Genomic DNA, 25,145 nt, shown 5'->3' with positions numbered 1-25,145 from the left:
GAGCCACCCCTGTCATGCTGAGTTGGGCCAAACGAACTTGCATCTCCTCAGGAGTCCCATGAATATCAAAATACAACTCTGCCTTTGCAATCCACCCCCGCGGATCATAACCATAAAACTCAGGGAGTTTTACCTTCTTTGCTGCTACATGAAACTCATTGTTGTTTGTTGAATGACTATGAGAATGAGAAGAAGATCCAAACGGTGGAGTAAGACTTTTGGTATTATCAATTTCAGGGCCTGGACCGTCATCTGAATACGGTTGCTTCCCCTGTTGTTTCACCCACGAGGTAATGAACAAACGAAATTCTTCTTGCTTAATTTTGTCTGCTTCTAGAGATTGAACCGACTGTTTGATGGCATCGGCATCAATCCGTAATGCTTTAATTTGCTCCTCATGCAAATCCAAACAACCTTGAGTTCGTGTTTCCATGGCTGAAAAAAAACAGAGCCTCCCAATTCGAATCCGGCAGGTCGGACCAATGTTGAGAATCCTCAACTTAAGAACAAGATGAAAAGAAATAGAAGAGAAGAATAGTAGATAGTTGATTAATTAGAAAAATGATGCAACACCCATTACATTAACAAACTAGGATTTCCAGGAAATCCTCCTCCCTCTCACTAGGCTATGCGCTAGGAGCCAAAATAGAGGATTCTACAATCATAACCCGTACACACACACACCTCTTAATATAACCATCTGCCCATTCCCCAAGGCAGTAACTAACTATTGCCACCTCACTACAATTTACCCTTTATTACCCATAATACCCTTAGGTCTCCTATAATATACTTTCCACTTTTTAGGCCCATTACTAGAATGAACCAAGGTAGAAGAATTAATGTGATGATCTGTATTTACTTATGATTAAAGGACATGTTCCACATTGTTCCATTCCATTAAGCTAAGATGCATGGTAGACTGCATCTTCCAAGTTAATCTCAAAACTACAAGAATAACTAGAATATTTTTTCTATGCTTATTCAAACTTAAAAGGGAAAATTAGCTTAAGACAAATGAACAAAAAATTATTTTTCTTTTATTTTCCAGCTGCAAAAAAAAAACCACATTAAGAAATTAGACCAACCATAAAAAATAATCATTCCTTATCTCATCGTCAAATTTCTTTTTCACTTCCGGATGCTTCTCAAAGTACTCATCAGCAGTCGTTGTACTGAACTTTTTCTGCTCAGATAGATTATATGGATATTAACATCAAAAGCTTAAAATAAATTGAGATAATTATAAACATTACCTTTAACTCTTGGACTTCTGCAATTTCTTTCTCCAAACGCTCTGACTCTTTCAGAGATCTCTCCTCTGCTTCTTTCAATTCTACTATCTATAACCAAATCAAAATAAGATAATGAGAGAGTGGTAGATTCGAACTGGCATCATATGGTTGTTCAAACCAAGTTGTTGGTTCTCACCAATGAATCGAATTTAGGCTTGTATTGTGGAGTGACTGTGTCCACATATTTGGGGATCTCCATGCCTACAATGGAAAATAGAACTTAACTAAGCATTTGGTATATGTGGGATAAAAGTGATCAGAATGGTAGGATGATAGAAATCAACAAATAAACAGAGAGAAGGGAGAGATGAAGACCTAGAGACCATAGCGCGTGGAAATGAGCTTCTTTGTCCTTGTTGTTAATAGTGGATTTTTCGGTAAACAGGAAATGAGCTTCATTCTCTAATCCAGCGAGCCTGATGAGAAACCTAGAATTTCTTAATCAATTTGACGGGAAGAGGGCTACCATGCAGAAACACAGACAGTAAGAGAAAGAGGGAAACACAAGAGAAGGAAGTTACAGCCGGTGAGAGCGAATTTGACATCGTGAATGAGAGAAGGACCGGTGAGTGTGAAAGTGAGAAAGTATGAAAGTGAGAAAAGGAGAAAGAGCCGACAAGTGAGAAAGGGAGAAACGTTTAGGGTTAGCAGTGAAGTGAAAGTGAATAAGGGGAAATGGAAAACTCCGTGGGAAGTGAAAATTTGATCAAATCATTGGAGGGAAGTGAAAATAGTATGTAAGTGAAAATTGGAGGGAAGTGGAAATTGGGGATAAAAATTAACGGTAGGAAATAAAAGTATTAACTAGTTTTTGACCCGTGCGATGCACGGATTCATCTTAATATTTAAATATTAACAAAAAATATAATCTAATAATTACAATTAATGATATAAAGGTGCTATATAAATTAAATATTATTATTTTATTTTCACATTTACTTTAAATAATCTTTTTATACATTTTTTTGGTACGAAAGGAAGAAAAAAAAAACAAACAAAAAACCAAAAGAAACCTAACCCGGGATTAGCCTAGGGAAGCTAACCCCCACCATATCATCCAAAAGGAGAGAGGACAGGAAGGAAGGAGGAGAAGAAAAGGTCGTGACTCCGAACATCTTCTCATGGCCCTCAGCCGCTAAGCGATCTGTCACCCTGTTCTGTTCTCTGAAAACATGGCTGAACTTGATGGATTCAAAGAAAGAACAAATCCTTCTAATACCTTTGATCAAATTTTGGCTATTCAAACAAATAGCATTATCATCCGATATCATTTTGATAGCTTCAAGGTTATCAGATTCCACAAGCAACTTCTTCAAGCCCAGACTTCTAGCAAGTTTAAGGGCATAAAAGATTCCCCAAAGCTCCGTAGAGAATGAAGAACCCTTTCCTAAATTCTGAGCGAACCCAGACACCCAAACACCCCCATCATATATAATTAAAATTAATATATATATTATATTATATTTTTTATCAGTAAACATATTATATATATAGATAAATATAGAATTTGAGAGATTTTACGGATTAATTTAAATTATGTAGAACTCTTAGATATAGTACGGATAAAATAATCTTTTTATAGATAAATATAATAATATAATTAAAATTAATATATTATATATTTTATCAGTAAAAAAGGAGGAAGTGACACCTCAGCTCCATCGTTACTGTTTTATATTATATATAGATAGATTTTATACATATATATATATATATATATATATATATATATATATATATATGCAGAGAATTAGAGAGATTTTAGGGATTAATTTAGATTCTGTAGAACTTTTAGATATATATATGCAAAGAATTAGAGAGATTTTAGGGATTAATTTAAATTCTGTAGAACTCTTAGATATAGTACGGATAAAATAATCTTTTTATAGATAAATATAATAATATAATTAAAATTAAAATATTATATATTATATTATGTTTTTTATCAGTAAAAAAGGAGGAAGTGACACCTCAACTTCATCGTTACTGTTTTATATTATATATAGATTTAAATTCTGTAGAACTCTTAGATATAGTACAGATAAAATAATCTTTTTATAGATAAATATAATAATATAATTAAAATTAAAATATTATATATTATATTATGTTTTTTATCAGTAAAAAATGAGGAAGTGACACTTCAGCTCCATCATTACTGTTTTATATTATATATAGATTTGGTAAGATTTTTTAGTGGGTATTATTTCTTGACTAATTGTTAATTAATTGGAATAAATTATTAATATACTAAATACCGAATTCTTAATATATATATAAAAAATAAGGTGTAAAAATACCCCCAACATTTACAATCAAGAGCAATTTTACTCTAACGTTTAAAATTATGCAATTTTACCCTTAATGTTGGCAGCAAAAAACAATTTTACCCCTAACTTTTGCGAGTTGGGTCAATTTCAGACATTATTATAAATTATACAAATATTTTGTTTCTTATTGTGCACCAATTGCATATCGGTTGGTTCTAAAAAAAGATTTCATATTTTTTTATGATTTAATAATAGAATTGCATATTAATATTTATAAATTCCGCGAAAAGAATAATTTATTTTGTCTAACTCTTACAAAAGACAGTATATTATTTTATTTTTTAAAAATTTCATGTTTATTCATAAGTTTGTTATCTGTTGCTAATGAGTGATAAAATGACGAACGTGTAAAGTATAGATGACAAGCTTCATGACCGAGAAAACAATTTGATAAATTATTTCTCAAATTGACCCAATTTATGAATGTTAGAGGTAAAATTTCTTTAGTCTGTCAATGTTAGGGTAAAATTGTATTATTTTAGATGTTAAGGGTAAATTTACGTTAGGGGTATTTTTGCACCTTATCCTATAAAAAAACAAATTCTTAATATATTAATTAATTAGTATATAATTTATTTTTTAGTTTTTTTTTATTTTTTTCTATTACTATCTAAGAAAAACTAATACACTTTTTTTAGTCAATAAATTCAATTATTTACAACTATATATAGGATCATTAATTAAAAAATGTTGAAATTAAATTTATTAACTTAATTAGGTACAATGATTGTATTTTTATTAATGCAACGTTGGAATAGTGGTTTTACATGGTACGTCGTTGCTTTATCTAATTATCATGTTAACAAAAGCAACAACATATTGTAAATGTCATATTACTGTTGCCTTAGTTTAAATTGAACAATTAAAAATAAATCAAAGGCAACCATCACACACAATCGTTGCATTAGACTTACATAAACATGAGAAAAATAAATAAATTAGATAATGCAACGATTTACAGTAACGATTTTTTAGAATTAGTTGCAATAGGCAATCTATGGTGTAGTGAGACTGCTCGGACTATCCCAGTCTACATATATTGACAAAGTCCTAAAGTGTTTTGACATGCATGAATCGAAAAGAGGTAACTTACCAATGGTCCATGGTGTCAAGTTATCAAATAGTCAATGTCCTAAAACGGACAGTGACAAGAATCGCATGGCTGTAATTCCTTACTCCAGTGCGGTTGGTTCGATCATGTATTCTATGCTTTGCACTAGACCTGATGTGGCGTTCGCATTGAGTATGACGAGCCGATATCAAGGGAATCCGAGATTTGATCATTGGATTGCTGTCAAGAACATTCTTAAGTATCTTAGAAGAACTAAAGACATGTTCCTCGTATATGGACAAGGAGAATTGAAAATTGAAGGATATTCAGATGCTAGTCATCTGACTGATGAAAATGATTATAGATCCCAATCGGGATACCAGTTTATCCTGAATGGAGGTTCAGTTAGTTGGAAGAGTTCCAAGCAAGGAAGTGTTGCTTTCTCGTCAAACTGAATCAGAGTACATCGCAGCTGCAGAAGCGGCAAAGGAGGCTGTTTGGATTAGGAAGTTCATAACAGAACTAGGAGTGGTACCTGACATTGTGAATCACATTACTCTGTACTGTGATAACAATGGAGCCATTGCACAAGCAAAGGAACCACAGTCTCATAATGCATCCAAACATTGTCTCAAGCGATATCATCTCATTAGGGAGATCATAGCCAGGGGAGATGTGAGAATAGAAAAGGTGCCCACAAAGGACAACGTTGCAGATCCGTTGACCAAGCCATTACCACAAAGAGCTCACGATAGACATCTTAGTTCTTCTAGTATTAGTTTCAGGAACAATTGGCTTTAGTCCAAGTGGGAGAATGTTGGAGTTTAGTGTCCTAAAGACAATTGTTTTAGGATATTAATATTAATGAATAAATTGTTTATTTGATCATTTGTTTAATCAGATATATAACATTAAAATGTAACTATATATAAAGGCACAAATCTTTCATAAAGAAAGTAACCCTAAGTTTATTTAAGTAGTTATAAAGTGTTCATACAAGCATGAAGTGAGACTGTACTTTATAATAGAACCAATAGACTTAAAGTAAACCCAAGTCAAGTAATATGTTATAGGGGTTGGCATATTACTGTTGAGACTTGCATGTAACAGTGTTTTCTATCGAGACAGAAAGCTGATCTCACAAGCTTTAGATATTCAGATATCTAGATAGTTACATGGATCCGGTTAAGGAGTTCATTAGGATTGGGACCCGTCTTGAGATAACAGAATGGATTGATTTATCTAATGTGTCAACTGTTCATCTCATTGGTATTAGTAGGTATAACTAATCCTCAGACTCAAACATTCATCAATTAGTGATTCTGGATTATGGAGTCTGATACTTTGATTCTGTGCGAGCACGATCCAATAGGTGAGAGCCCAAGGTGTGTGAGAGCAGGGTGGGGTATCACACAAAGTAATTGCAGAATAGTTAATGTCAGATTGAGCATTCGTCACTCCCGATAAGTGGGAGATATATCCACATGGCCGTTTGTGGTGAATTGACTAAAATCCTTACAATGTGATACAGTTAAGAGTAGAAATGAACATTTCACTTAACTTATCTTTTTAGAGTGAATTCAACATGTACAAGTAAAACCGGACTCTTCGTTATATGTAACCTTGACACATTCCATGGTTATAAGGAATTGACCGACATGATATAGTTGATGAAGGATCGTATTATACTGTACCTAATACAGAAAGGTTAACGTCAGTTATCAACCTGACTTCTTAATTTCTTTGGGGGAATATCATAGGTTCTGCTAGTAACAGCTCGCGACGGTATTCCGTTATATATATGTTGGAATTAATCGTGATGAATAATTTCAAAGGATATATACGGCTAGTGGCAATAAAGAACCTAATGGGTCGCATATGGGACTTGGAATCGGAGGACGAAAATGTAATTAGTGAGACACAATATAGGGGCCGAAATTTATATATTAATTAGGGGATAAATTAATTTGATTAATAATTATAATTTGATTATGATTATGAATTAAATTAAAAATTATCTGATAATATTAATTAGAAGTTTTTATTTGATTGAAACTCTAATTAATTATCCCTAACATTAATTAATTATTAATTTGATTAATAATAATTATCTAGATATAATTAGTTATTGTTTAGATAATAGTAAAGTGTTTATTTAATTATCTAATTAGGAATCCTATTCCGAATAAGATTCCAATTATTTAATTACCTAACACAACTGGGATTAGGGTTTAGAGAAGTCTATAAATAGACTCCCTAACCCATGAATTTCGACCAACACATAAGAAGGAGAAGAGGAACCGTTCCGTCTTTCGTCTCAGCTAATTTACTTTATTTCTTACTCCCTCTTTGATCTCGTATCGATTTCTGTTAGAGGCAATTATTGCGATTGCTATTTATTAAAGGTTGATCACTGATTAGTTCTGTTTTATGTTGAATCAAACGTTCGTGGTTCACGAGTTGATAATAACAAGTTGTGGGCACATCGTTTGCAACGGTAGATAGTTCTTCAATAAAGGTATTACTTTCTATCCCTCTTTATATGAAATAACAATTATCAGATCTTGGAAAAGGGAAATAGATAAAATAGATAAAATTTTATTATTCCGCTATGCCTAGGCTTGTCTATTTTCCTACAAAATGGCCAATTGTGAGTTTAATCTTTTTTTTTAAGTTACTGACAAAAGTCAGTTTGTATAGTAATGGTTTTAGTCACTAAAATGATGACTAAATATTGAGGTGTTATGCATGTTTAATTGTATAATATTACGTATAATTTGATATCTATATTATGTGTAATTTGTTAGTCACTAAAGTGGCCAAATTAGAAAGATTTCATAGGTATCATAACCAGTGGCGGATCCAGGATTTGAGGGAGGGGGGAGGGCAAAACTCTATGTAAAAAATTTTTAGACAAAATAACATTAATTGAAAAAAATATACTTTAGTACATAATTGCTATTCGATACAAAATGTCTTAAAATAATAAAAAAAAACTTCTAATGCTAAGTAGATCGACGATTACGAGATGACAATTGACATCTACGATCTGTTCAACACAAAAGAGGCAGCAAGCGATACCAATTCCTCATGTTCAACACCAGAAGCTGAAAGCACCATTCGACGAGCAGTATAATTTTCCTGAATTTCTCACAAAAAATGTCAACTGAGATTACATAAGGCACGAAAATAAATGCTTATCATATTCTTAAAAGACATCAAATATCTACAAAAATTGCCATAGTAGAAACAGAGGTTTCTCAAACTTACAGTTACAAAATCCTCCAAGATCGTACTATCCAACCTATCTATTGAAGATTCGGGTGCCAAAAGAGGATTTGCCAACGGACCAGAAAAAGCAGCAGAATGAATTGCTTCTGAGAGAAGACCTAGAGGGTTGTTGGAGGCTCCACTAATTTCAGATTTGAGCTTTTGAAGCTGCAAGATATAAGACAACGTTCATTTACAATAAAAGAAAAGAAAAGAAAAATTACAACACGAACAAACTACTATCCATTGTCAATTTTAATGAAACTTAATGAGCAATAAGAAGTTAGGAACCAAACAATTACCATCTATGAATAAGAGCAACATTTTTTTTCTGGAGAAAAAAAATGTTTTAAAACAGAAGATAAAAGTTCCAGCAGGCCTCTTTTTACCAATTTTTAGCAAGAAAACGAACGGCAAATCCTCACTAAGAATCAAACAGACAATTTTCCAGAAACAGTAATGTCTTTTCCAATTCAAAGAAATCCTTGTTTCTATGTAAAAGTACACACAAAAGTATTTGTGCATTAGGACTACTACTGCTAGATAATTCATCAACCGAACATCGTGCCAAATCAATTCAATCAATAATGCCAAATCAATTCAATTAATTTGTCCATTAACCTAAAATTAATAATAAACTATCAATCAATATTCAATCAATTTGTACATTAGCCTAAAATTAAGAATAAAATATCAATCAATTCAATCAATTTATCCATTAACCTAAAATTAAAATTAAAAGGCAAAAGTTAAACTAACCTGAAATTGGTGAGGTGTTGTTGGATTGGAGATGGTGGCCGGCCGAAGAAGGAAGACAGTCGAACGGAGAAGGAAGACGGTCGGCCGGAGAGGATGGGCGTCTGCGTCTGTCGATCGAGTCGAGGAGAAGAATCGCACTCCACACTTGCATCTGCTGCTTTTGTAAATTAAAAAGCATAAAACAAAACGACGTCGTTTCGAGGGGAACCAAAACAACGTCGTTTTGGGAAAAAAATTTCCTGGATGAAGGGGGGCAAATGCCCCCTTTGATCCCCCTAAATCCGCCCCTGATCATAACAAAATAATTTCAATTACTCAAGTGTATGTGATGCTTATAACTGAGATGATATTATGATGTATCAAAATATTTTATCATGGGTATATATATTGACGTTCATTGGTATAAATATTATGGATCGCCCAAAGATTGATTAGTTATTTTATAATTTATAAACATTACATGATTAATTAATATATATATATGAGTAGACATGTTTAGTATATCCAAAGATAGCAACTATGTCTAGTTGGAGTGTATTAATTACAAATTATGTGTAATTAAAGTAAGCATCAATTATGATTTGTTTCATTGTTGTATATTGGTGTTTAATTCTCTTCCTGTAAATAAGTTTTCTTACTTTCATTTTGATGAAGAGAAGAAAATCTTTTCTTTTATATTCATTTCTTCCTAAAAAAATGTGTGTATATTACTCGACATTTTGAAGTTGTTATTCCAGAGTTCTAACTTCGAGTGCACGAGTTTAGGGCTCACTGTGTTAACCTTAGAGAGCGATTAATGGTTAAGATTGCACATATGTCTATCATGAAAATTGCTTTTAAGGCAGTGGCCCATCCACGACACAATAATTTTTCGATAAGTTTTTATTATTTTGTTTTTTATTTCCAACAACCGCTAATCACCACCAATAGGATCTTTAATAATCAATATGATGAGCAGAAATGCCAGCCTCCACCACCTCGCTAATGTTCTTCCATAGATACGCTAGACCGTTACTTCTCTCATGATAATCCACTATAAAGCAACAATCAAAAGAAAATTTCCTATGAAGACCTTCAATATGAGACTTATCCAACACCTCTACAATTCCAACTGAGACAACTCATTGCTATCGCTGGGTCTGAGAATCAAACCTCGCCGGAATAAAATTTGGAGAGAGCGCTTTATCCATCACTAGCAAAGAAGAAACATTACATCTAGAAAGAATATAAATACCAGTTATATTGTTGACAATATGATTAATTGTATTTCCTTCCAAGCCCACAATTGGCCCCTCTCTCATTCTCTTTTTAGCATCTTGTAACTCCAAGACCAACTCCTCTTATTGGCCCATATCTCACCCGGACCCAGTTAACTAATGAGCTAACACAATGTTTAGATTATGTCCATAATTGGAAAAAATGGGATTAATATCATGCAAATGATTAGTCCTTATCCCTCATTGATTTTCGTAACATGCAGAAACTACAAAAAATTAGAGTTTTGAAAAGCTAACCCAATGTTTAGATTATGTCCATAATTGGGAAAAATGAGATTAATCTACCTAACATACTTACCTAAAGTTAGGGTTTTGAAAAGCTAATACAATGTTTAGATTATGTTCATAATTGGAAAAAATGGAATTAATGTCATTCAAATGATTAGCCTTTATTCCTCATTGATTTTTGTAACATGCAGAAACTACCAAACATACTTGCGCAAATTTAGGGTTTTGAAAAGCTAACACAATATTTAGATTAGGTCCATAATTGGAAGAAATGAGATTAATATCATGCAAATGATTAGCCATTATCCCTCATTGATTTTTGTAACATGCAGAAACTACCAAACATACTTGCGCAAATTCAGGGTTTTGAAAAGCTAACACAATATTTAGATTAGGTCCATAATTGGAAGAAATGAGATTAATATCATGCAAATGCGTAGCCCTTATCCCTCATTGATTTTTGTAACATGCAGAAACTACCAAACATACTTGCGCAAATTTAGGGTTTTGAAAAGCTAACACAATATTTAGATTAGATCCATAATTGGAAGAAATGAGATTAATATCATGCAAATGTTTAGCCCTTATCCCTCGTTGATTTTTGTAACATGCAAAAACTACCAAACATACTTACACAAAATTAGAGTTTTGAAAACTAACGCTCCACCAGTCGCTCCTCCACCTTTGGTTCACGTAACCACCCCCTATTTGCTCACCACTCATCTCACCCGAGCTTTAATACAATCAACCTATTCCATCTTCACATCTTACGAAGGAACCTTATAAAGATGCTCACAATAATAATTAATATGGCCAAATAGATCATAAATAAAACAAAACTTCCCTAGCCCTTCATGTTTGAAGTTTATGAAAGACTAATCACTGTCCGATTTATGAATCTTGTTACACATCTTCAATGGTTTACAGACGTCAATAAGGATCCAAATTCGCATAGGCTGTTTGCGGACCCTAACATTTTTATTACTATCATGCTCCAAAAAAGTAGTGATGTAATTACCGGTTTTCTTTCCTATTGACTCAGACATAATACTAACAAATTTGTATCCAATTTGGTGAACAATCCAAACACGCATCTATGAGAGCAACTCTCGATTTTACTCAGCCATCACCAAGCATATAATTATCGAACGGCCAAGAGTCTCCAACAAGATCCCTATCTCGATCTACAACATGAAAAAAATAAAAAAGAAAAAAAAAATAAAACACATGAGTCATGAGGAGTACTAGTTTGTTAGAGTTAGTTACTAGAAGTACAGAAATTAACAGCTGTAAATTTGTACAACTGTCATGAATATTTTGTATAAATACCTACTGTAACTATTCTGTTTTTCAATAAGAAAGAATACAATTTCATTTGTCTTCTCTAAGAGTTTGTTAGCATATGATTAACTTGAAAATGGTATCAGAGCTATAATGGTAGATCTATTAGGTTTTTGCCTGTTAAACCCTAAAAAAATGTCGCCAAGGAAAGTGAACAAGAACAAGTCATGCGCAGATATAGTGCGTAATTCTGGAGATACAGATCCAATGCACATAATCATTATAATCCGAATTTAGTTTTGGTTAGTACTGTATTGAGCGAGCGGAGGAAATTACACATGGCAATAAAATTGATGCCAACAAATCATCCGAAGGTACCCCATAGAAGTAGGACACCATTTTGGTCTTGTGAGACAGAGATGGATAGATTAGCCAAATGGTTGTCCATCGAACAAAAGTTGAAATCGAAACTCTGAGTAGGGAGAGACGGCCCAAGCCCTCCATATTTAATATCCAGATCCAGATTTTTACCATACAATTTTTATTTTATTTTTTATAATGAAAAATAAAGAATTGTAAAAGAAAGAAGTAGGGCAAAGAAAGCGGCCTCAGTCCCGTCTCCTCTCCGTGTGAAGGAGGTAAAGGGAAAACGTGAGGTAAATGTTGGAACACAAACAATTAAAATAAAATTAACGTTTAAATACTACTTTCAGAACAAAAGAAGACTTCTCTTTTTATTTGTTTTGCTTTCAACACAGAATCAACAATCAACTGAATTGGATACCACTCTCCTCCATCTTTCCTTCAAAACCTACTTCTTTCCTTAATTTACCCTAATTTCATTTTATTTCTATCTGTATCTCTCCCCTTTTTTCTTTGTCTTTCTCATGTTCACACTTACCAAAACCATAACCTCATTGATCAATTTGCAGAGCTAAACTACCCTATTTCCATGGACAAACCTTCTTAGCTTCTGATTGTTTTTTTTTTCTTTTGATTCTGTTTCTATTTCTCTACTTAAATGGGCGACCTTAGACCCTGCTCACCTGACCCAAATGGTGAGGAGAGACCTTCATCATCTTCCTCCACGGCTATGAGCGGCAACTACTGCCTAAGAGCTGAGACTCTTGCCCAGAGAATCATAGCCCAGGTTCAACCCACACTTGTTTCCCAGCAGAGGAGGAAAGCGGTTATTGCTTATGTGCAGAGGCTAATTAAGAATTCCTTAGGCTGTGAGGTGACTTCAAATATTTCATTTTACATGTTATTTATGTTTATGCATCTTGGAATCATACAGCGTCTTCTAAATATCTATACTACAGATGTTAGTCGATTTAAGAAATTATGCGTTTTTCTACAATTTGGGAGCTAAACTTTCTCCATTTCCAGTCGTGCTGATAGAATTGGGTATTATTCTGCTAGAACCTAAACTTTAAGTTATTTTTTGCTGTTATCGTCCATCTTGACGATTCTTTTAAAGATCCTAGAAGCCTTTAGCTTTTGTGCTTGTGTCAGCTTACCGATATAATGCTCTATGTATTTCATTTTAGTGAGGTAGAGTGCTTCTCTATCTAAATCTCGTTTGTGTGTTTTTTTTTTCACAGTTTCCTATGACAGTTCATGTTATAGCCCACCCTGAATTATTTCGGAACTAAGGCTTTGTTGTTGTTGTTAATCTATTTCGTGTCTGAAATTAGCCGGATACAGAAGTTTTTGTAATTGGAATATGTATTGTTAAACCCCATAAGAACCATATTTTGACTCTTATCTGGAGAATAACCAACAATAGCTTCCATTGAATGAATAATAGATCCATGGTCCCAGTTATATGTTTTACTCATAGTTGTGAAAGGCGAAAGGCGAGGCGAGGCGACTGCCTCTCGCACGTGAGGCGACAAACAAATTAAACAAAAAATAAAACCATAACTCAAATTGACTAGTTTAATTTCTAAAGTTGTAAAACAAAATAAAACTTCTAGTCTAATACTAAGATCCTAATTCCTAATAACATATCAAACATCATCATTATCAAGCTCAATGTCATCATACTTCCCTGCCTTGACCTCTTGCACATACTTCCAGCAAGGATTCGTTCTTGTTGTCGCTTTCGATGGATTAGAATTACTAATACTCATGTCCAAAAGCCTGCAAAATTTGGAAAATTAGACACTTGTAAGCTACTGTTTGTAAGCTACTATTTCATACACTTTCATACATTTTCACAAACTTCCATAGAGTTGCAAACACTTTCACACATTTTCAATTCACACACTTTCATAAACTTGCATAACAGTAGCATAAACTTGCATAAACTTTCACACACTTTCATAAGAGTAGCATAAACTTTCATAACAGTAGCATTAGCATAAACTTTCACACACTTTCATAAACTTCACCTAAACTTTCATAACTTAGTAATAATAACACAAATCACAAAATTTGGGCAGCATAACACTTGCATAAGTCATAAATAAAGAGTAGAAATTTGGGCAGCATAACAGTAGGACAAAGATGAAAAAACAAAAATAGAAGAAACGGGAAGATTGTAGAAAGAAAAATAAAAGAAATGAGAACAGAGAAGCGTATTAGAAACAAAAACAAAAGAAAGGAGAACAGAGACAGTACCTGTTTATGTCTGATCGATGCCGTTGGGTGGGTGGAGAGGAAGTTTCTGTGTGGATCGATCCGTGCTGTTGTGGCTATTTTTTTTTTTTTACTTCTATCCTTCCAAAGGTTCTGATATCTTTAACCTAAAATCCCTTTTATATTTCTTTCTTTCTGTTTTTATAGAAACTGTAAGTAACCACCTAAGTTCAGAAGGCGACCGCCTCTCGCGTGCAGCCAGGCGGTCGCCTTCTGAATAAGGCCCGCCTTACAGTGAAGAAGGCGGGGGAAGGAACGCCTGGGTCGCCTCTCGCCTCAGGCGACCGCCTTTCACAACTATGGTTTTACTGGGAGTCAAGCAACAACAACAACAACAAAGCCTTAGTCCCGAAATGATTCGGGGTCGGCTAACATGAACCATATATTTTGGTTCATGTCATAAGATGTGGCTAAGTTTTCCGCTGGCCGCCACAAACCTACCGCAACCCTCCTCCTTTGTCCGGGCTTGGGACCGGCGTAAATTCCACCAAGTGACCCTCACAGGCGGATTTGAAATATTTTTCGAGCTCATAAAAAATTGACTCACAAATCCTTTCATTGCAAATTTCACAAAGAACGAGGACTATGTTTGCAAATCATCCAAACCATGAGGACTATCTTAGCAAATCATCCAAACCACAATGTTTATTTTTGTACTTTTCTCTAAATTAAATATACTTTGTAGATTATGTAACCTATGGACCCTTGTGCTAGAAAGTTCAGCACATTGATACCAATTCTTACTGTTCAGGATTTTCATTTGGAGAGCAATGTGATTGTCAACCTTATATTGGTGTGTTACTATTCTATTATTGGTTACAGTTCCTATTTAATATCTATCAATTTTACTAGTACTATTTAAGAGCACGGGGGTGGAAAATATTTGATTTGAGGAGCATCCTTTATTATTTGGGGATGCCATTACATGCTACGTTCATTTTATTCAACTTCTTGCTTTGATTAGTGTCTTAAAATGTACGTTGTAAGAAGGAGTTTACATGGAGTTTGCCTCTAAGAAGCTTGACAATTATTTGGCCAACCTTTTGCTATTGCATTGGTAGTTTATATTTTATTCTGTGCACATCAAAGCCGTCTGAAAAGCTGGCAACTTCATGATTATCATTGATTATACTGTTCCCATACATTGTTTTATTATGACTAATGTTTTTCGTTTCTTTTGATATTCAAATTATGAATGCCTTTTGTGCCATAGTTGTCCAATGGCCGCCTAGGCTCAAAGGACGCTTGCCTAAGTGCACCTTTCAGAGCCTAGCACCTTGCTGGAGGCGCGCCTAGGCTCGAATTAAGAAGCTACACACCGTTTTTTAGGGTTCCAAGTTAAAAACTGGATGTTGTAATCTCTGCCCTTTTCTATCTATATGATCTATGGCTGAAATTAAATTAGAACAAAAATAATAAATAAAAAAAGGAAAGAAGATTTAGACGGCATAAATATCACAAAGAACAAAAAGAAAACTGCTCCTTTTTGAAGAGTTCAGAAAAATGGAGACACAAGTCTTGATGAAAAACCATTATCAGACTATTAGTTAATTAACTTAGGATTTGGTTGAACTTTAGTTTTTAGATTTAGAATTTTTATTATGAATTATGATTATGGAAGAGCTAATAGTTAATCTGGAATTAATTTCATGCATTTTATGATTAAGGTAATGGATAGTTGGATATGATTTAGTATTTAACTATTTGTTGCATTTTAGAAATATTAATTGTTGTTATTTATAATTTTTCTTTAGTGTGCCTTGTGTCGCTCATGCTCACCTGAGCCTTGCACCTGGGCTGCAGGACCCCTTGCGCCTTAGTGAACCTTGTGCCTTTAATACTCTATCTGTTTTTTATTATATGACGTTTTAGACTTTTTAATTTGTTCATTTTTATGTCCTTTTGTATTACCAATGCACTTTTGACAAGGTTTTCTCTAATTTGCCCCTATTTATGGTAGGAGAGAGGTATAGCTATCAGTGCAAATAATCTTAAAAAAAAAAAGGGCGGCCCGGTCGCATTACGCGTCCCCGCTGAGCGAGGGTCCGGGGAGGGGTCCCACCACAAGGGTGTATTGGGTGCAAATAATCTTAATTAAGCCATAAAAATTAAGAAGAGATAGAAGTTTTGCATAGAAAGTAGAGATTTAGGAGAGAAGTATTAAGGGTAAATTAGTTGTTTTAATAGTCTCATTAATATCGTATTGGTTTTGATGAAAAACCTGAAACGACATATAAAAAAGAATGGGTAACTGTGATTTGTGCAATGGAATTTGTGCATTCCTTCTTGTTATTTATTGTTGATTGATTTGCTCATGCAGGCTTAGATTTTTAATATCATCAGGTTGCATTGTCCACCGTCTCCCTCCAGATTACTTGGTCTAAGCAAATATTGCATTATATAAAAAGCATACTATATGGTATATTATTTGAGTTAAAATATGAGTAGATTCTAAGTCATGTTTGCTACAGGTATTCCCATTTGGGTCGGTTCCGCTGAAAACGTATCTTCCTGATGGCGACATTGATTTGACTGCATTTGGTGGCATGAATGTTGAGGAGGCACTGGCAAATGATGTATGTTCTGTCCTTGAAAGGGAAGATCAGAACAGGACTGCTGATTTTGTAGTGAAGGATGTCCAGTTAATCAGGGCAGAGGTATTGTCTTGACCCGTGTCTTCTGTCTTCCTTGATTGGATGAAACTAAGATTTTATATGCTCAAATAACTGCACACACACACACATGGACTTAAATAAAAATGGAATGTAAATGTGATGGCCATATTACTTGAACTGGTTTGAGATAGGGTTATACCATTTTGAAGTGTGTGGAGGGGACCAGTGAAAAGGAAGATACCATTCAGTTTGAGCAGAGGAGCAGTAATTTATTGTTGAGAAGCTTTAAATATGATTTGGCTTTAAAAAATGGACCTAATTCTGTTAACAGTATGTGCATAATCAGGTGCATTTTTTAAAGCCAATATTATTATTTTAAATATTGACCAAATAGCATTCAGTTTGTGCATTTATTTGGTTCAAGAATTGCTCTTTTACTGTACAAAGCAGACTCATAGAGCATACTAAGAGGTTTACTGATGTAAAGTAGTTAAAATCAATTGAATTTAGCTCAGGGTAACACCTCCCAAGTAGCTCAGTATCTATTTTTTGATCCTTCAAGGGTGTGTTTTGATCAACTATCCCTCTGCCATGACCACTACTCTATCTGGGTCTTTTTTGCTCATATTTCTCCAATAGTTCATAAAGCAAAATTTTCATCAAGCTATTTTGTATGATGGTTCATGTTAGCCGACCCCGAATCATTTTGGGACTAAGGCTTTGTTGTTGTTGTTGTTTAGGCAAAATCACAGTTTGAAGCTCTTAAACTTTTCAAGTTCAGTTAGGGAGTGTCAGTATTTCAGGTTTTTTCTTTAATATTGATCCTCTTTTTATGGGTAAGTGAAGTACCTCTTTGTATCTTTCTAATGAAGATTGCATATTGTCATGGAACCGATTGAACGAAAAGCTCAAGCTGATAGTTAAAAGTCCACTTCATATTAATATCTGACACACCCCACATGCAAATTCCCACTAGGCTTGAAGCATGCACAATACATGCCCATATTACCATGTCCAGCAATTAAATCAACAAATGGGGCTGCCAGGAATCTAACCCTAGACCTCTTGGTCAAAGAGGATCTGATACCATGTCATAGAACGGATTGAACTAAAAGCTCAAGCTGATAGTTAAAGGTCCACTTCATATTAATATCTTACGCATATAATGCGTAAACCAGTTAATTCTTAGTTGGGAATTGCAATACTTGATTTTTATTGATGTGGGGGGCATGCTTTCATGAATTTCTTCTATGTGAAGAGCACAACAACAACAACAACAACAACAAAGCCTTAGTCCCGAAATGATTCGGGGTCGGCTAACATGAACCATCATATAAAACCGTGAAAGTCAAGTCGTGTCAGCGACACAGATTCGCTCCCTCCAATCCGTCCTATCCACTACCATATTTTCCTCAATTCCCAGTAAACTCATATCACTCTCGATCACCCTCCTCCAAGTTTGCTTAGGTCTTCCCCTACCCCTCACCACTACATCCCTTTGCCACTCTTCGGTTCTCCTAACCGGCGCATCAAGCGCTCTACGTCTCACATGGCCAAACCACCTTAGTCGGTTTTCTCTCATTTTATTCTCAATAGATGTGACCCCTACTTTTGTCCTAATTATTTCATTACGCACCCGGTCCTTTCTCGTATGAAGTTTGGGATAAAAAGTATAATCGATTTGGTGAGTGGTTGGTTTCAAGTTGATTTAGGTTTGCCTGTTGAAAGAGTGAAGAACTCTTAGTTATTTAGGTTTGTGATGATGAGTGTTGAGAATTTAGGTTAAAAATAATAAGGTTAATTTTTAATTTATTTTGGTTCAATTGTGTTATTAATTATAACTTGGAGCTAAAAAAAATGATAACAAGGTCATATCTGGAAATTGTTGGGTCCTCCATCAGAGTTCTTCATTTTTCAGAATTATATTTTCCTTCATAGAAATTTAGAAAGTAATTTGTTTTCATTATTTATTTATATTGACCGTCATCTTTGAACATTGGGAATCACGGATTGGTTTTTTTCTTGAAATCTTTTTTTACTGATTTAGGGTCTCAACCCTCAAATCACATAGATTTTTATTGCCTGTTGAATTCTGAATTTTCTTCAATTTTTCCCTTTAAAAAGTCTCAAGAGTGATGAAGGAAGAAAGAGAGATTAGCTCATGAAGAACTTGATGCTGAGTCCACCTGCATAGCAGCAGTTAAAGAAGGGTTCCGCACAGGAAAGAAAATAATAGTCTGTGTTCAATGTGATGAAATGGAATATAGGGGCTTAATGTCAATTTTGATATGTCTTGATCTGTGTTTCCTCTGGAATTTTTGGAAGGTTGTTTTTACTTAGACTCCCCACGTTTTGGTGGATCTCAGTAGTCCGTAGCCCCTTTAGTTATTCTCACTGGTTGTGGCATATTTGAGTATCATTTATTTGGTAAGAAGTGGACATACACTGAATAGCCTTTTATCTAATTATTTTTCACAGAAAATATCCTTGGTCATGACCAGTTCTTATCTTGGATGCATATATTAAGTTTGTATTAAGTTTGTAGGTCATTAAGGCATGCATGTTTCTTTTCTTATTTACCTCACTGTACATATTTATAGTTTATAGACCTAAACTCTCATTTATTATTCAACTAATTTTAATCAACCTGCAAATGTTGCATATTTATTTAGTTCTATGTTCAATAGTATTTCTTTTTTGGTTCATAAAATGATCTTTTTTTTATTATTAAATAAAGCATGCTGAGGTCATTTCTTTCTGGACTTGTTGCTTTTAATGTTGGGGCTTATATATAAAATTGGTATCACTTTCCAACTCTTGTGGTCCCAATGATTTAATTTTCTGTTTAAAATGCCCTTCAATAGTCTATTTTTTTGGCATTTAAAGCATCGGATCATCTTGATGCAGGTTAAGCTGGTGAAATGTCTGGTACAGAACATTGTAGTAGACATTTCCTTCAATCAGCTAGGAGGGCTTTGCACTTTATGTTTTCTTGAGCAGGTAGCTTCTTTTTAAAGTTGATGTGATGCCATTTTTAATTAGTTCACTTATTGGCTTTAATAAGTTGGTTGATTTTTTTTTTCCGTTGCAAACAAAAATAAATAATCAGCTGCCATTTACTTTAATTTTGAGTTACTAACTTGAGATTGTAACTTGTAAGATACTTAAGACCCATTTAAAATGGTCATTTCTACATTTGATGAAGTAGTTGTTGGATGATTTATACTTTTGTCATCTTTGAGCTCCATCTGGTTCAGATGACCTTTCTACAAAGATATTGCTGTTAATTCTGTTTTTTACTTAAGAAAAAAACTCTTATGGCATTTGCTACTGGAGACAGTTTATACTGAGGAATGCCATACAAAGTGCTCTTGTACAAACTCTCTCTGTGTTGGAACGCACCAAGGAACTTCATTTTGCAAATAGAATTTTACGGTTTGCAGATTCGTATGGCTCTGTATTGCAGCCAGAAATGAAATGTCTGCTCAGAACGGATTAGATCTTAATATGTTACCTTGCTATTGGAGTTGACGTCACTTGTGTTGATTATTTACAGGTCGATCACCTAATTGGTAAAGATAATCTTTTCAAACGTAGTATTATACTGATTAAGGCGTGGTGCTATTATGAGAGCCGAATCCTTGGGGCTCATCATGGTTTGATATCTACCTATGCTTTGGAGACTTTAGTTTTGTATGTCTTCAATGTCTTCCATTCATCATTGAATGGCCCTTTAGCTGTAAGTCCTGTAATTACTTCTCGTCTCTTATTGTGCAGCAGTGTTTTCTGGTGTGAAAATAATTCCTTTATCATATAACACTTTTTAGGTTCTCTATAAATTTTTGGATTACTTCAGCAAATTTGATTGGGAGAACTACTGCATCAGTTTGAGTGGTCCAGTCCGAATATCCTTACTGCCAGAAGTTGTGGGTGAGAAAATGTTTGTTTCAAATGTGATCCCAGTGTATTGGCGTTCATCTTGCATGAGAGGGGCTTTATTATCATTGTCTCTTTTGCAGTTGAAGCACCTGAAAATGGTGGATGCGCTGTCTTGCTTAGCAATGATTTTCTCAAGGACTGCGCAGAAATGTTTTCAGTTCCTGCACGAGGATTTGAAGCAAGTTCAAGGACATTTCCTCTGAAGCATCTTAACATAGTTGATCCATTGAAAGAAAATAACAATCTTGGCCGGAGTGTGAGCAAAGGTATAACTACTCCCTCTAATGAGATGGAAGCTTCCTTCACTTTTTCTTTCCTATTCTGAAGGATATACAACAGATAATATTGAGCGAGTATATGAAAGTTGATCAGTTAGTTCTCTTTGAAACTTGATCTCTTTATTTCTTAACATTACAATAAGAATACCAGCAATCATTGAGCTCCATCTATAAAACATCTATAAAACATATTTTATGTAGAGTTAATAATTCCAAAAGCAAACACTATTAAAGCTATAGTTTTCAGTTCTCACCTACCATTATTATGCAAATGCTTTACTGGTTCGTATGGCTTGATGGAAGTAAAATATATAGGGTAAATAATTATGGGGTCCATGTGTTTTTACGTAATACACTAGTTAGTCCCTATGTTTTTAGAAATGATTATATAGTCCCTCAGTTTTTAGAAATGATTATTTAGTCCTTATATTTGAGTTAATGGTCAAATTAGACTAAATAAAATTTCAAATACCAAAAATACCCTTTACAATAATCTCTCCAATATTAGTTAATTGTTTTATTAATTTTCATATAATTATAAATTTTAATTTAGTAGTGTAGAACTTATTCGAGGGCGAGCCTTGGCGCAACGGTAAAACGTTGTTGCCGTGTGACCAGAGGTCACGGGTTCGAGTCTTAGGAGCGGCCTCTTGCCAATTAAATTGGCAAGGGAAGGCTTGCCCCCAATACACCCTTGTGGTGGGACCCCTCCCCGGACCCTCGCTCAGCGGGGACGCGTAATGCGACCGGGCCGCCCTTTTTTTTTTTTAGTGTAGAACTTATTCAATAAAAAAAGGAATGATAAATATTGTAAAAATTATTAAAATTGGAGTAGAACAATATAAAATTATAAAAGTGATTTTTTTAAGAGAATAAGAAATATAATTTTTTTTTTTTTTTTTTTGTAATATACACAAGTCTCTGTGTGCATGTATAATCAGCACCTTAGAGGTTCTAACATTTGTCCAACTGCATTTTATGGCCTCCAATATAGCCAGTTGAAGCCCAGTACCTAATTATGACTTGCATGTTACCAAGTGCTCTGAAGGTTAGGTCTCTTCCAGTCAAACCAATTCTCCTCTTGAGACCATTACATATGTAAAAAATATGCTGATCATGTGCTTTCTGAAGTCATGGAATAAAGCCCAGTAAAAAGTAAAAAAGACTTAGATTTTGTGAATAATATCAGATTTTTTTCCATGTCTCCTGGAACATCTGAAATGAAAAGGATTGAATGTCAACTTAAATAGAAACCATCTACTCATCATTTGAATTGAATGTTAGCCTGAAATTGCTACACGAAGAAAATTAGAATGAATAATTAATGACATCCTGTTTTCTACTAAGCAGGGAACTTTTACCGAATAAGGAGTGCTTTCACATATGGAGCTCGAAAACTTGGGCGTATCCTTTCTATGCCAGAAGAAAGCATAACTGAAGAAGTATTCAAGTTTTTTTCGAACACTTTAGACAGGCATGGAAGTGGACACAGGCCTGATGTTCAAGACCCTGCAACAATAGATGAACAGCATGAGTTTGGAACCAGATTTTCATTTTCTGGTGCTGAGTCGTCTCAAGACCAGAGAATTGAATCAGAATTCTGTGGACAACCTTTGGGTGGAGAAAATGTTCAGGTATCTATGAGGAAAATGAATTTTAATAGAACAATTGATGTACTGCCCTTGTCTGCCAATGGACCTGCAGTTTCAGAATACCGTGTCTCTGGTGATGCAAAAGACCTTGCAACTTCTGGAATGCAGGGACTTTCAATCTCAAATGATGCACTCAAATCTTCTTCTCCAGGTGTTGAAGAGAGTATATCCCCTATGGGTAAAGCATATCATGAACCTCCTCTCTATTACAAAGGGTCTGCCATGGAAAATGGGGAAACGACAGATGGACATTTAGAGTGGAAATACCAAGAAGGTTCTGGTTTTATGGAGAAGAAACTCTCCTCCGAGGTTGTCCCTACACCTGCTGAGGATGTGGTCCATGCTGTCTCTAATGGCTTTGATAACAAACAGTTCAATGCTACCAATGAGATTCTATCACGAGTTGGATCATCAAACCATCCATTTATCTTCAATCCAATGCCTTGGTCATCTGAAGAACTTCATCATGGAAGTTCTAGCAATTGGGTCTCTGTTACAGCTGCTGGAAGCCCTGAAACCTTGAACTCTTTGGCAGATCTCAGTGGCGATTGTGAGAATCATCTAAACAATCTGCATCATGGTCGGTTGTGGTATGAATATGCTTTCAGTGCATCAGTTCCTTCAATGTCATCACAAATGCTTACTCAATTCCAGGGAAAGAATCCATGGGATGTGATAAGGAGTTCTGTGCAGTTTAGGCGAAATGGAATCTCTCAGATGAATGCCAATGGTGTTGTTGCTAGACCGCATTTTTACCCCATGAATGCACCTTTGCTACCTGGTGCAGGCTTTGGTATGGAAGAAATGCAAAAGCCACGAGGAACAGGGACTTATTTCCCCAACACGGTATACTTATCCTTAGTTTATGAATGTTTTGTACATTTTGAATTCTTTATTGAAAATTTAAAACCGAGGAGGATCCAGCTTTCGTTGATTGTGGCATCATTTAGCACATGTTCCTTTTTTTTTTTTAATGGAACTGTTTAGGTGGCAGGCATCTTCTCTAATTGGCCTTATGTTTATTTTTTTTCAGAATCATTATCGGGACAGGATCTACACAGGTAGGGGAAGGAATCAAGCAGCAACAAGGTCTCTCCATCCAAATGGTCGTGTTGTTCCTTCCCTGGAGACTAATTTGTCAGAGAGAAATTACCGTGACCATGAGCATCCCCATGCACAATTTCACATCCACCATAGTAGTGGAAAGTTTGTATCACCAGATGTTCACCAAAATGGTTGTGTTGAAGCAAGGCATTGTCTGAATGTAAATGGTTTTATGCATCTGCCGGAGAGGGTTGTAGAATTTGGGCCAGGTGCACATCTGACACCAGCTGCCTCAGCAGATGGTGGTTGGTATCCAGAACCAGGTTGTGCACCTGCTCACAACTCTAGTACAAGCCAAGCAGTTCCAGGAATACAAGGACCAAAACCCATTGTGTCTTCTGTAGATCAAAATAGGTAATAAAAAAATCTTATATCTTTCAATTGGAGTTTTATGGGATTCCTGCTAAGCAATTTTCTCTCTGTTTTCAACATGTAGAAATTCCATGAAATCATACCAATTGAAAGATGAAGATGATTTTCCTCCTTTGTCCGACTCCAGTGGGAAGGGATCATCTACCTGTATGGTTAAGAAGCTTGAAAAGTCGGAACAATAAAATTCTATACAAACCAAACTGTGCCAGGACTCCCCCTCATGGCTTCCTGGTATTCACATGGAAGCGAGCTGTTTGTTTCATATTTTGGTTTGAGTGCCTTTGTACATTCTACTAATTATTCCATAGATGTCTTTTCTTTTTTTAAAATGTATAGGACGGTTAAATTATGATTTTGGTCCAGGTTTTGTTATCAATCCTTTGTAGGAAAAGAAAAAGGTATAGATACAAAAATTATTATTGCCCATCTCATGTTAAATCAGGAAAATAATTCCCTTTTGCAGCTGTAGTGAGAGTGAACCACTGTTTTTTCTTTTAGAAATTTTATACCCTAAAGCTCTTTTACTCAGAAAAAGTAACGTTTCCTCTTTAGGTAAAAACGATGATGTTTACAGTGGATTCATTGATTATGCTGTGTGAGATCTTCACTGCAATCTGTATTGCTTTCTCTTGGAGGTGGAAAAATTATATACGATCCCTTACACGACACGAAATCATATGTAATATGTAATTTTAGTGTTCGGTTTAGCTGAGCAGGTAATGTATTATTTTTTTGTTGATACAAAATTGACATGTTAATTTTTAAATGATGTGGATATTTAAAATTATTATTATATTTTCTAATGTTTTTTATATGTCAATTTAATTAATAACTATAATAAAATTTCAATTATTATTAATAACAATAAAACAATTATATTTTTTTTTTTGAAAAAATGCTTAGAAACCTTTTATAAATCAGAAATTAATGCATTACACAGAAAAAGTGGTGGCTCTAGCAGCTACTCATCACGATCTGTCAGAGACAATGCTGCTTTAGCCTATCATTCGCCAATCGTTTTACAAAATTTTAATACTAGATGCTCTTTGAT

At 34.6% G+C, this 25,145-nt stretch overlaps 2 protein-coding genes across 2 annotated transcripts; one reads left to right on the top strand and one right to left on the bottom strand.

Annotated features, from left to right (window-relative positions):
- Positions 1–1,058: 1,058 nt before the first annotated feature.
- LOC136205107 (ATP synthase subunit d, mitochondrial-like) lies at positions 1,059–1,926 on the bottom strand. Its single transcript, XM_065995591.1, has 5 exons — positions 1,817–1,926; positions 1,611–1,711; positions 1,432–1,496; positions 1,257–1,343; positions 1,059–1,186 (listed from the first exon to the last, which is right to left on the bottom strand). Exons 3-5 carry the CDS (start codon positions 1,492–1,494, stop codon positions 1,079–1,081), a joined length of 258 nt encoding a protein of 85 aa, XP_065851663.1. The 5' UTR covers positions 1,495–1,496; positions 1,611–1,711; positions 1,817–1,926; the 3' UTR covers positions 1,059–1,078.
- Positions 1,927–12,184: 10,258 nt separating this feature from the next.
- Positions 12,185–24,871, top strand: LOC136205681 (uncharacterized). Its single transcript, XM_065996384.1, has 9 exons — positions 12,185–12,728; positions 16,606–16,791; positions 19,657–19,749; positions 20,306–20,488; positions 20,577–20,679; positions 20,769–20,954; positions 22,317–23,464; positions 23,652–24,076; positions 24,159–24,871. Exons 1-9 carry the CDS (start codon positions 12,513–12,515, stop codon positions 24,274–24,276), a joined length of 2,658 nt encoding a protein of 885 aa, XP_065852456.1. The 5' UTR covers positions 12,185–12,512; the 3' UTR covers positions 24,277–24,871.
- Positions 24,872–25,145: the final 274 nt, after the last annotated feature.

Source organism: Euphorbia lathyris, chromosome 9, assembly GCF_963576675.1.
Source record: "Euphorbia lathyris chromosome 9, ddEupLath1.1, whole genome shotgun sequence".
NCBI classification, from domain to species: Eukaryota; Viridiplantae; Streptophyta; class Magnoliopsida; order Malpighiales; family Euphorbiaceae; genus Euphorbia; species Euphorbia lathyris.
Note: the sequence above shows the minus strand (reverse complement) of the source record. Positions and strands in the feature narration are given on the sequence as shown.